Here is a 13,821-nt window from a genome sequence, read left to right as displayed (position 1 = left end):
GTTAAGTTTATATATGTTTGTTTTTAAATTTTCAGTTACAAAGAGAAATGTTTGGTTATAAATCATCTCTTTCTAAACACCAGATGAGTAGTTTGTCAAACAAGGAAGATATTGGCTGCTGTGAGGCAAATAAAATGGTGATTTCAGAATTGAGGTATGGTTTTCAGATGCTTAAGTTGTAGCAAATACAATGTTGTTTTTTTAAATTGGTAATTAAAATATTTGAGAAGATGAAAAATATACAAAAAGTTCTACAAATATAACAAATATCTGTGTTTCCACAACTAAGAATTGATTCTTAACATTGTGTGATAGTTTTTCCAAATGTGTTTAAGTAAGAACTAAAGACATTATGAGGTTTCCCTTCCCACTATCTAGAGAATTCTCCTTCTAAGTATACACCATCCTGAATTGGGTATATATTCTTCAGTCCATTTTGTATATGTTTATATCCACATATGCAAAATACACTATGTGCTTATATTGTTTGTAATTTTGCTTTTTCACTCAGCATTATTTTTTAAGTTCATACATTTGAGGTAGGTAGTTAAGAGTGACTGATCAATGGGTGGATTAGTATGGTTAGTCTATCCTATAACAGTATCACTATTTATTGATAGTTACCTTGTTTCTGGTTTTCTTCTATTAGAAACAGTGCTGCAAAATATATACCTTTACATGTTTCCTTTTATAATATGCCAGAGTTTCTCCAGTATATATTCCTAAAAGTGAAATTGCTGGGTAATGGTATGTGTACATTTTTAGTTTTACTATGTACTATCAAGTTTTTAAAGTAGGTGAACTAGTTTACATTCCACTTAATGGTATTAAGAATTTCCACATCTTGCCCAGTAGTTAATAAATATCAGAGTTCTAAAATTTTTGCTAACTTGAAAGGTAAAAATGGTATGAGATATTTATATAGGATATTTCTAATTTTGGTGTATTTTATTTTGTTCCAGGATTAAGCTGGCAATAAAGGAGGCAGAAATTCAAAAGCTTCAGGCAAACTTGGCTGCAAATCAATTATCTCAGAGTCTTATTGGTTATAATGACAAACATGAAAGTGGCAAATTAAATAGTTTAGAGACAGAACCAGTAAAACTAGGAGGTAATCAATTAGGTGAGTGTATTAAATTGAATTCTTTAATTCTAAGTCTTTTATGATAGTTTTTTAGAGAAATGGATTACCGGAAGTTTAGTTTCTATTATTGATAATCTGGTAGTACTAGTTGTGGGTTGGTAAGACAACAAAAATTTCAAAATTGTTGAAGTTTGCATTATTTTTAAAAAATGTACTTTACTGAGATGAGAATTTACCTGACATCTGAAATCACTGTCTTGAAAAGATATCTGCACTCTGTGTTCATTGCAGCATTGTTTACAATAGCCAAGATATGGATACAACCTAAACATCCATCAACAGATGAATGGATAGAGAAAATGTGGTATATATATACAATGAAATATTATTCAGCCATAAAAAAGATACCCTACCACTTGTGACAACATGGATGAACCTTGAGGACATTAGGTTAAATGAGAAGCTAGGCAAAGAGACAAATACTGGATGATCTCACTTATGTATAAAATGTCAAAGCAAAATAACAAACAACAAAACAAACTCAGAACAAATTGGTGTTTGCCGGAGGGAAGCATTAGGGGTGGGAAAAATGGGTAAATGTCGTCAAAAGGTACAAACTTTAAGTTATAAGATAAACAAGACCTGGACATACAATGTATAGAATGGTGACTATACTTAATAATACCATATTGTATATTTGAAAATTGTTGCGAGAGTAAATTTTAAAAGCTCTCCTGTCTCCCCAAACTTTGTAACTATATGTGATGATGGATGTTAAGTAGACTTATTGTGGTAATCATTTCAAAATATATACGTATATCATCATGTGGTATACCTGAATCTAATACAACATTATATATATGTCAATTATATGTAAAAAAATTAGCTGGAATAACTATACTAATTTCGAACAAAGCAGAGTTGAGACTGACAGAACTAGAAGGATAAATTAACAAACCCACATATATATTGAAGATTTCAAGACTACTTTCTCAGTTGCTGTTAGAACAAGTACACAGGGGGATCCCTGGGTGGCTCAGTGGTTTGGCGCCTGCCTTCAGCCCAGGTATGATCCTGGAGTCCCGGGATCGAGACCCACATCAGGCTCCTTGCATGGAGTCTGCTTCTCCCTCTGCCTGTGTCTCTGCCTCTCTCTTTCTCTTTCTCTTTCTTTCTTTCTTTCTTTCTTTCTTTCTTTCTTTCTTTCTTTCTTTCTTTCTTCTCTCTCTCTCTCTCTCTCTCTGTCTCTCTCTGTCTCTGTCTCTCATAAAAAATAAAATCTTAAAAAAAAAAACAAGTACACAGAAAATCATTAGGGGGGAAAGAAGACTTAAGTACTATAAACAAGTTTAATACGATTGACAGTCACTCAACCCAATAATCACCAGAATACACAATTTTCTCAAGTGCATTTAAAATATTCATCAAGATAGTTCATTTGCTGGCCAATAAAGTAAGTCTTAAAACATTTTTAAAAACTGAACTCAGGTTCCTTCATGAATTGATGTCCACTATTGGTAACAAAAAGATACCTGGAAAATTCTAAATACTTGGAAATAAACACAGGAGATATCATGATATTTTGAAATGAATAAAATGAAAATATAACATATAAAAATTGGTGGGATACAACTACAACATTGCCTAAAGATGAGTTTATACCTTTAAATACTTACATTTTAGAAAAGAAAAAAGTGTTTAAAATCTATAATCTAACATTTCACCATAAGAATAATTAAAGACAGAATTAAACCCAAAGAAAACTGAGGAGTATAAGGAATCCTGAAGGAAACAATGTTGTGATTTTTTTTTTTAATTGAAGTATAATTAACATAATGTGTTACGTTGGCTTCAGGTGTACAATATAGTAATTCAACGTTTCTATACATTACTCAGTGTTCATCATGAGAAGTGTACTCTTAATCCCTTTTACCTATTTAACTCTTTCCCCCACCCTTTGGCAACCACCAATTTGTTCTTCATATTTAAGAATAGTTTTTTTGTCTTTGTTTTCTTTGTTCATTTGTTTCCTAAATTCCACAGATGAGTGAAATCATGCAGTATTTGTCTTTCTCCTACTTATTTCACTTAGCATGGTATTCTCGTGGGCCATTCATGTTGTAAATGGCAAGATCTCATTCTTTTTTATGGCTGAGTAATATTCCATTTTCCACATATACACACAAACACACACCCCATCATCTTTATCCATTCATTTATTGATGGATATTTGGGTTGCTTCTATATCTTGGCTGTTATAAATAATTGTGCGGTAACTATAGGGATGTGTATATCTTTTTGAATTAGTGTTTTTATTTTCTTTGGATATATACTCAGTAATGGAATTACTGGATCATATGGTAATTCTGCTTTTAATTTTTTTTGGAACTTATCCTGTTTTCTAAGGGCCTGCACCAGTTTGCATTCCCACAAACAGTGTGTGAGTATTGCTTTTTCTCTACATCCTCAACAACACTTGTTTGTTGTTCATTGTGTTTTTGATTTTAGCTATTATGACAGGTGTGAAGTGATATCTTACTGAGGTTTTGATTTGCATTTCCCTGATGATTAATGATGCTGAACATTTTCTCATGTGTCTATTGCCATTTGTATGTCTTTTTTTTTTTAAGATTTTATTTATTCATGAGAGACACACAGAGAGAGAGGCAGAGACACAGGCAGAGGGAGAAGCAGGCTCCTTGCAGGGAGACTGACGTGGGACTTGATCCCGGGTTTCCAGGGTAACGCCCTGGGCCGAAGGCAGGCTCCAAGCCGCTGAGCCATTCAGGGATCCCCCCCATTTGTATGTCTTTTGATGGAAATATTAAATGTCTTGGTTGTGGTGATGATTACAAGGGAAACATTTGACAAAATATCAAATTTTATATTTTAAATGGGTGTGTCTTACTATAAGTAAATATTACTTCAGTAAAGTACATTTTTATTTATTATTATTATTTTTTAAAGATTTATTTATTTATTCATTAGAGACACAGACTGAGACACAGGCAGAGGGAGAAGTAGGCTCCCTGCAGGGAGCCCAATGTGGGACTCGATCCCGGACCCTGGGATCATACCCTGAGCGAAAGTCAGATGCTCAACCACTGAGCCACCCAGGCATCCCTATTTATTATTTTTTAAAAAGATTTGTTTTTTGAGAGAGAGAGAGCATGGAGGGAGAGGGGCAGAGGGAGAGAGAAACTATCATCTTGATATTTGTTTGCTATTTATTTTTTCTTAAAGATTTTATTTATTTGAGAGAGAGAGAGAGAGAGAGAGAGAGAAAGGCAGAGACAGAGGCAGAGGGAGAAGCAGGCTCCATGTAGGGAGCCTGATGTGGGACTCGATCCTGGAACTCCAGTATTACACCCTAGGCCGAAGACAGGCACTCAACCGCTGAGCCACCCAGGCATCCCATTTGCTGTTTATTCTAATGGCCTTTATTCATCTTTCCTGCTTTCTATTGGATCAATTATATTTTAATATTCCATTTTTTTGTCTCTACTGTTGATTAGTTAACTATACCTCTTTATTTTCTTAATGGTTGCCCTAGAGGTTAACATATGTATCTTCAACTTATCATGGTCTGTCTTCAAATATGATTGGCTGGTGGCAGGAAAAATGACAGCAGAGAGAATTAGATATCTAAGTAATTAGAGAGAATAGGGATGAGTAATGAGATTATTAGCAAAATGAATGCTAGTTAGTAGAGGTGTTGATGAATATGTCATAAATTATCTTACATCAAAGAGTATAGAGCTAATGATAGTCTAGTAAGTGAAATATTAGGGATATGGAAAATTGATAGGAAATAGCACTTATGCAACCCTTGAAGGCATGGTGCATCTCTACTAATTTCTGTACCTATGTATACATTATGCCTCTTTAAAGCACTCCTGAAAGCTCAATCACTTTTAGGTGGGAGTAGATTTATATGTTTGTAGTGAAAAAAGGATGTATTTGAGCAACTACCTTTGTTTAGAAAGGATTCCCTTGCCTTCGGCTTGTGAACTTGCAGCTATATACACTTCATCAAAATATTCTTGATGCCAGGTTATCTAGAGAAATTTTATGGTTAACTTCAGTTTAAGGAAACAGGACAACTTTCTTTTAAATAATGCTTTGTTTTACATTTTCTATCCAATAAATGGGAACTTTTATAGGTAGAGAAAGGCTTTTTCTGGTATGAAGGAATAGTCCAGAAAAGTGAGTGACTTTGAGCAATTTATTCCTTCTTTGTGATGTACTTAGTAATAGAAATACCTTCTTTACCATGCTCCTTCATTATATTTTCCTTAATGTATGTCTCATTCTCCATTTCTTTTAGAATTCTTCGGATGAGAAATTATTTGTTTATGATTAAATCTTTCAACATTGAATAGGTTTTTATTCTTTAAGTTTTTATACAGAATAATTTTCCTTTTATGTTTGTTAGCAGAAAGAATAAAAGACCGTCAACATACTATGAGCAAGCAATATGAAAAAGAAAGGCAAAGACTTGCTTCTGGAATAGAAGAACTACGTACTAAGTTGATGCAAATAGAAGCTGAGAATTCTGATTTGAAGGTTAATATGGCTCACAGAACTAGTCAGTTTCAGCTGATACAAGAGGAGCTGCTAGAGAAAGCTTCAAGCTCTAGCAAACTGGAAAGTGAAGTAAGCTTGAATGAGCTGTTCATATGTACTAACTTTGGAGACAAAAAAAGATATTATAGAGTTTTGTAAAAGTTGTATGTGTTAAGTCCAGATTTATACATTAAAAAAAATTAATGGTACCACATCATTTATAAATCCTCTTAAAATTATATTTGGAAACCTTTGGGTTATAATCTATGTTAAAAGTAAGAAATTACTCTCTAGTGGCTAACAGGTCTCATATATGATAGAACTTGTGATGTATTGTGGTCTATTATTTCTTCTAAGTATAAGTTAATATGGCTAAAACACATTTACAAAAACAAACATTTACAAGTAAAGAATTTGGATTATGTCATTGGGAAAAAAAAAAGGAGTGATAATAGAGGATTTTGAATGTTAGCTAACAGCAGGACCAGCTGGGAAGCCTATTAAATAATGTGGATTTCTGGGTACTGTTCTAGTGATTCTGATTCAGTAGGTATGGAGTCATGTTCAGGAATCTGAATTTGTGAACAACTGCATATAAATTTGATATGCTTGGATTACATTTTGAAAATTGCATAATGTGTGTTTTGTGAATATCTGATTCTCATTTCTATTGAGAACAGAACAAGGACACCTTTTCAGGTAATTATAGACCAGGACCACTTGTGTATATGTTATACTCACACTTTAAACTGAGGCTGATGCCATCTATGGGAGTACTTTTAAAATGTCTGATTTCTCTTTGTAAAATCTGTAGCCTAGACTGAGGAAAAGATCTGTGGGATTACTTACATTATGTAAGTACTAGAAAAAGAGATTTAGTCTAAATCTAAATTATAGGCAATAGCTTACTTAAAAATAATCTAGTACTGAGATTAATAACTTTTTAAATACAAAATTAGCACAGTTTTGTTGAAAATACAGAAAGGACAAAGAACAAAATCAATTATTAATAATTCTACCACCAGAAATAGCTATTGTTAACATTTTATTATACTAATGTCAGTCTTTAACAGCTACTGTTAAGAAATGAGTTAGGATGAAGTCCTTTTTGGACATGGGGTCAGAATTAAACTATTTATGTATTACATAGCTAGAACAATCTGTCATATACCCAGTCTTCACTCACTATTTTTCTTCTAAATTGTCATTTATTTTTAAAAACTGATTATTTATTACAATGTGTTTTCAGATGACAAAGAAATGTTCTCAACTTTTAACTCTCGAAAAACAGCTGGAAGAAAAAATTGTTGCTTATTCCTCTATTGCTGCAAAAAATGCAGAACTAGAACAGGAGCTTATGGTAAAAATTACTGTTTGGCTACAAATTCACTGTGACTTTAAGGCACTTGATTTGTGACAGCATGTTTTATAATCATTGTCATACATTATACCAAATAGAAAAATATAAATTCTACTAAACTTTTCTGAGGATTCATTTTCTTGTTTCTGCATTTTTAAGTTTATAGGCTTATATGGCAAGTTGTTACCTGTAATTTCTTGTTTTTATTCTAGTAGAATTGAAGGAAATAGTATATTTCTTTGATATGCTTGTCAGTATTTTAAAATAGTAAATCTTTTTTTTTAAGGTTTTCTTTATTTATTTCAGAGAGAGAAAGAATACTGGCAAGGTGAGGGGCAGAAGGAAAGGGAGAATGGACTCTGCTGAGCAGGGAGCCCAGTACGGGCTCAATCCCAGGATCCTGAGATCATGACCTGAGCCTAAGGCAGACACTTAACTCACTGAGCCACTCAGGCACCCCAGCCACTTACTAAAATAGTTAATTTTTTTTTTCATTTTGATACAGTTTTTAAAAATAATCATTTTATCTTTTCAATAAATGTTTAAATATTTTTGAAGTTTTATACACTACTGTGAGTCTTCAAAAAATAGAATATGACAAATTTAATGATTTACTTATATTCTTTTATGTAAAACTAGTTCTTAATTATATTCTTTTAAAGTGTGTTTTTTTTTTTAATATTTTGTTTATTTATTCATGAGAGACACAGAGAGGGAGAGGCAGAGACACAAGCAGAGGGAGAAGCAGGCTCCATGCAGGGAGCCCGATGTGGGACTCGATCCTGGGACTCCAGGATCATGCCCTTAGCTGAAGGCAGGCACTCAAGCGCTGAGCCACCCAGATGTCCATTTTATTTTATTTTATTTTATTTTATTTTATTTTATTTTATTTTATTTTATTTTATTTATTTATTTTATTTTATTTTATTTTATATTTTATTTTATTATTTTATTTTTTATTTTATTTTATTTTATTTTATTTTATTTTATTTTATTTATTCATGAGAGACACAAAGAGGGAGAGGCAGAGACATTAAAGTGTTTTTGTATTTCTAGGAAAAGAATGAAAAGATAAGAAGTCTAGAAACTAATATCAATACAGAACATGAGAAAATTTGTTTAGCTTTTGAAAAGGCCAAGAAAATTCATCTTGAACAGCATAAAGAAATGGAAAAGCAGATTGAAAGAGTAAGATACTATGTTTTTCTTTTCTGTGGCTGAATAATACTCCATTGTGTGTGTGTGTGTGTGTGTGTGTGTGTGTGTGTGTATCCATCAGTTGATGGACATTTGGGCCCTTTACATAATTTGACTTTTGTTAAGTACTGCTATAAATATCGAGGTGTATTTGCCCATTTAAATCAGTATTTTTGTATCCTTTGGGTAAATAAATTATTAGTGCAATTCCTGGGTCATAGGGTAGTACTATTTTTAACTTTTTGAGGAACCTCTATACTATTTCCCAGAGTGGCTGTTGCAAATATCTGGTAGAGTATATTATGCTAAGAGAAATAAGTCAGAGAAAAACAAATACCATATGATTTCACTCATATGTGGAATGTAAGAAACAAAATAGATGAACATAAGGAAGGGGAGAAAGAGGGAGGCAAATCATAAGAGACTATTAACTATAGAGAACAAATTGAGGGTTAATAGAGGGTTGTAGGTGGGGGCTAGGCTAAATAGGTGATGGCTATTAAGGAGAACACTTGTTGTGATAAGCACTGGATGTTATATGTAAGTGAGGAGTCACTAAATTCTATTCCTGAAACCAATATTACACTATAACTAACTAGAATTTAAATAAAAACTTGAAACAAAATAAAGAGTTAAGTATATGGCAAAAAAAGATACTGTGTTTCTCCAAGTAGATACAATGTATATTTAGAATATGAAAGCTGAAAAGAACCTTAAACATAACTAGCTCACTTTCTTTTTTAGATAAGAAGGAAACAAAGACATAGAATAGTAGCCAGTACTATAATTAGCATCCCATTACTTCTGGATCATTTTACAATGCTTTCTTAAATAATACTCTTGCCATTTCTTCTTCTTCTTTTTTTTTTTTTACTCTTGCCCTTTCAGTTTAATAATTATTTTTGACATTATTAAAGTAAGAGTGATTTTTTACTCTTTTCCACTAGAGATATTAATTGCTTGAGGATTGAGAGTAGAAGTGTTTTTTGTTTAAAAGAGTAAAAACAAGGTAATGAAGAACGTGTGAGACCAAAAACATAAGACTAAGTAAAAAACAGATTATTTGGGTGGATTTAATATAGAATGGAACTCTTATAGAATAAGAGAAAAAAATATGAGCTTGAAATATAGAGCAATAACATTACTCAATCTGAGCAACAGAGAGAAAAAAGATTTGGCAAAAAGAACAGAGCCTAGGGACCTGTGGAATATATGTCAGAACTGAAACTCTGTACCTGTTAAACAATACCTCCTATTATCCCCTCCCCCCATCCCGTAGCTACCATCATTCTACTTATTTCTGTCTCTATGATTTTGACTACCTTAAGTACCTCAGGTAAGTGGAATCATATAGTATTTGTCTTTTTGTGACTGGCTTAATTCAGTTAGCATAATGTCCTTGAAGTTCATCCATATTATGAAATATTGCAGTATTTACTTCCTTTATAAGAATGAGTGATATTCTGTTGTCTGTATATTGCACGTTTTGCTTATCCATTTATCTGTTGATGGGCACTGATTGCTCTGGCTAGAACTTCTAGTACTGAATAGAAGTGAGAGGAGGCATCCTTGTTTTGTGCTTGATCTTAGAGGAAAAGCTTTCAGTCTTCCACCATTTTGAGTAGGATGTTAGCTGTGGGTTTTCCATATATGGCTTTTATTATGTTAAGGTAATTTTCTTTTATTCCTAGTTTGTTGAGTGTTTTAATCATGAAAAGGTGTTGAATTTTGTCAGGTTTTCTTCAATTGAGATGATCATGTTTTTTTTTTTCTTTCATTCTGTTGATATGGCAATGTAATCATTGATTGATTTTTACATATTGAACCACCCTTGCATTCCAGGAACAAATCCTACTTGATCATAGTGTACAATCCTTTTACCACGCTGCTAAGTTTGAATTATCAATATTATATTCATTTGGCATTAATGTTCATAAGGGGTATTGATCTATAGTTTTCCATTAGTGTCTTTGTCTGGTTTTGGTGTCAGGTTAAAACTGGTCTCAGAATTAGTTAAGAAGTGATCTCTCTTCCTTAACTTATTTTGGAAAAGCTTGAGAAAGATTTTTGTTGTTTTTTTTTATATTTTACTATTTGAGAGAGAGGACAAGGATGGGGGGAGTGGCAGAAGTAGAGACTCTCAAGCAGACTCCTTCCTGAGCACAGAGCCCAATGCCGGACTTGATCCCATGACTCATGAGATCATGACCTGAGCAGAAATCACAAGTCAGACGCTCAACTGACTGAGCCATACAGGCATCCCTAACGATTGGTATTCTTTAAATGTTTGGTAGAATTCACTAGCAAAGCTGTCAGGTTCAGTGCTTTTCTTTGTTGAGAGATTTTTGATTCCTGATTTAAAATCTTACCAGCCATAGGTCATTCAGATGATCTATTTCTTCATCATACAGTCTTTGTAGGTTTTATATTTCTAGGAATTTGTCCATTTCATCTAGGTTATTCAATTTCTGGGCATACAATTATTCACAGTACTCTCTTTTGTATAATCCCTACTTTCATTTCTGATTTTGGTAATTTGAGTTCTGTGTTTTTTAATCTACTCAGCTAAATATTTGTCAATTTTACTTATTTTTTTCTAAGAGCCAATTTTTTGTTTCATTGATATTCTTTATTTTCTGTTCTCCATTTTGTTGATCTTTAATCTTTATTATTTTGTTCCCTCAACTAGCTTTGGGTTTGGTTTGTTCTTTTTCTAGTTCCTTATATTTTGAAGTTAAATTATTGATGAGATCTTTTTTGTTTTTTAATGTAAGCATTTATAGCTGTAAATTTAGGGATCCCTGGGTGGCGCAGCGGTTTGGCGCCTGCCTTTGGCCCAGGGCGCGATCCTGGAGACCCGGGATCGAATCCCACATCAGGCTCCCGGTGCATGGAGCCTGCTTCTCCCTCTGCCTATGTCTCTGCCTCTCTCTCTCTCTCTCTGTGACTATCATAAATAAATAAAAATTAAAAAAAAAATTTATAGCTGTAAATTTACCCTTTAGCACCACTTTGGTTGTGTCCTTTTTAAGTTTTTGTAAGTTGTGTTTTTGTTTTCATTTGTCTCCTAATTATCTTCTGATTTCCCTTGTGAATTCTTCTTTGATTCATTGGTTGTTTAAAAATCTGTTGTTTAATTAATGCCACAATCTTGTGAATTTTTTAATTTTCCTTTCATGGGGCACCTGGATGCCTCAGTCAGTTAAGTATCTGCCTTCCGCTCAGGTCATGATCTCAGGGCCTGAGATCGAGCCTTGCACCAGGCTCTCTGATCAGCGGGGAGCCTGCTGCTCCCTTTCCCTCTGCCTGCTGCTCTGCCTACTTGTACGCTCACTCACTCTCTCTCGGTCAAAAAAATAAATAAAATCTTAAAAAAATTTAAAATTTTCCTTTCATTCATCATTTCTAATTTCATCTGGTTGTAGTTAGAGAAGGTACTTTGAATGGTATGTGTCCTTTTAAATGTGTTGAGTCTTCCATTTGTGGCCTAACATGGTCTATCCTGCAAAATGTCCCCTTTACACTTGAGAAGAATGTGTATTCTGTTGAGTAGAGTGTTCTGTATATGTCTATTAGATCTAGTTGGTTTATTATGTTAAGTCATCTGTTTCCTTATTTTCTGTCTGGTCTTCTGTCCATTATTATAAGTGGGGTACTGATGTTTCCAACTATTTTTGTATAACTATTTTTCCCTTTAATTCTGTCAGTTTTTGCCTTGTATATTTTGATTGTCATTACATGAATAAATTTTATAATTATTATATCTCACTATTATTTAGAATTTTTTAGTAAATAATGTCCTCCTTGTCTTTACCACCTTTTTTGATTTAAAGTGTTTTATCTGATATTTGTGTAGGTATCCCTGCTCTCTTTTGGTTACTATTTGCATGGAATATCTTTTTCTGTTCTTTCACTTTCAACATGTTTGTGTCTTTGGATCTCAGGTGAGTCTCTTGTAGACAGCATATACAGTTGCCTCTTGAACAACTTGAGTTTGAACTGCATGGATCCACTTATTTGTGGATTTTTTGCAGCAGTACTATAAATGTATTTTCCTTATGATTTTATTAATAACATCTTTTCATCTAGCATATTATAAGAATATGATACATGTAACATACAAAATATGTGTTAATCAACACACACAATCAGTATGTGTTTCTGTTATTGGTAAGGCTTTGGTCAAGAGTAGGCTCTCAGGAGTTAAATTTTTGTGTAGTCAAAAGTTGTACACAGATTTTCAACTGCAAAAGGGTCAGCCCCCCCTAAACTCTGCATTGTTCAAGAGTCAACTGTAGTTGGATCATGTGTTTTTATCTTCTATTTAAAATGTTTCATGATTTTAAAAAAATTATATGAAAGTTAATAAATTGTGTTTATATGTTTAGCTTGAATCTCAACTAGAGAAGAAAGACCAACAGTTTAAAGAACAAGAAAAGACTATGTCCATTTTGCAGCAAGATATAATATGTAAACAGCATCATCTTGAATCACTAGACCGACTCTTGACAGAAAGCAAAGGGGTAAAATCACCTTTGTAAAAGTGCTGTTTAAAGCTGACTAATCATTTATGTTTCTGTAACCTACCTTCAATTCTAATTAAATCAATTGTTTAGCAGCCCATTAGTAATGCTAAAATTAGAATATTTATACATATACTCATATTTTTGCTACCAATCTGTGTGTTTTTAGGAGATGGAAAAGGAAAACATGAAAAAAGATGAAGCTTTGAGAACATTACAGAACCAAGTATCTGAAGAAACAATCAAGGCTAGTACGCTAATTTTTAAAAACTTTTTTCTTAATAGGGACATTCTGTAGCTTTTATACTTTTCTCTATAAATTGTAAAAATTATTTAGATAACAATTTGCAGGTAAAGATTTTACCTGAGTGAGTGAATTTAGTTTCTGTAAATATATTTTCTTCAATGTGAATTATGATCTTAATTATTTGATTTTTGGTAATCTGGCTTGTTGATTGTTTACCCTATTTTTTGTTTTTTTTTTTTTTGTTTTTTGCCTTAAGAAAGGTTTCTTTTTTAACAAAAAATGTGTTTTTAAGCATAGCTACTTATCAGTAAAGAATTAACAGAGGAAGTGAAGGGAGAGGAATATATAAGCAGTCGAGTTTTGCTTCTTTTTACCAGTTCTGCTATAAGATTAATTAGGGGATGAAATCAAAATTTCCAGGTAAAATACAGTTTTGTAATTACTCTGTCTTCGTGGTTTAAAAAATGGGTTTTGGAGCTAAGTTGCCTTGGGTTTCCGTTCTGACTTCACGGTGCTTATTAGTTGACTTTAACAGTGGCTAGGTTATTTAAGCTCTCTGAATTTCAACTTTTCATCTATAAAATACAGATTATAATACTCTAGAGAAGGGTCAGTAGGAATAATAGATGAAATGAGATACATGTAATGCTCAGCACATACTCAGTTACTGAGAGTTTAATAAGTATTTATATTTGATATTTCTTCCTTGTATTTTTAGTGTTAAAAACAAGTCCAAAGTTGCTGTTATCTTTATTCTGTGATATATGGATTGAATATAAAGAATGTTTTTAAAATTCAGTGTTATTTTTGCCTAGTACTCTGTATTTAATCCATTTTGTTACCA

General features: G+C 32.7%; 1 protein-coding gene across 15 annotated transcripts in view; it reads left to right on the top strand.

Moving 5' to 3' along the window:
* Positions 1–13,821, top strand: part of CCDC18 (coiled-coil domain containing 18) — a 106,364-nt gene that overhangs the window by 29,955 nt on the left and 62,588 nt on the right. For 14 of the 15 annotated variants that reach the window (XM_035718010.2, XM_025417614.3, XM_025417610.3 and 11 more), the window contains 7 exons: positions 36–154; positions 963–1,123; positions 5,520–5,740; positions 6,900–7,010; positions 8,067–8,198; positions 12,596–12,730; positions 12,900–12,977. In XM_035718010.2, coding sequence (XP_035573903.2) covers positions 36–154; positions 963–1,123; positions 5,520–5,740; positions 6,900–7,010; positions 8,067–8,198; positions 12,596–12,730; positions 12,900–12,977 — 957 coding nt within the window. The remainder of the gene's footprint in view (positions 1–35; positions 155–962; positions 1,124–5,519; positions 5,741–6,899; positions 7,011–8,066; positions 8,199–12,595; positions 12,731–12,899; positions 12,978–13,821) is intronic. The other variant, XM_025417608.3, reaches the window with a different exon arrangement.

This window comes from Canis lupus, chromosome 6 (assembly GCF_003254725.2).
Source record: "Canis lupus dingo isolate Sandy chromosome 6, ASM325472v2, whole genome shotgun sequence".
Classification (NCBI taxonomy): Eukaryota; Metazoa; Chordata; class Mammalia; order Carnivora; family Canidae; genus Canis; species Canis lupus.
Note: the sequence above shows the minus strand (reverse complement) of the source record. Positions and strands in the feature narration are given on the sequence as shown.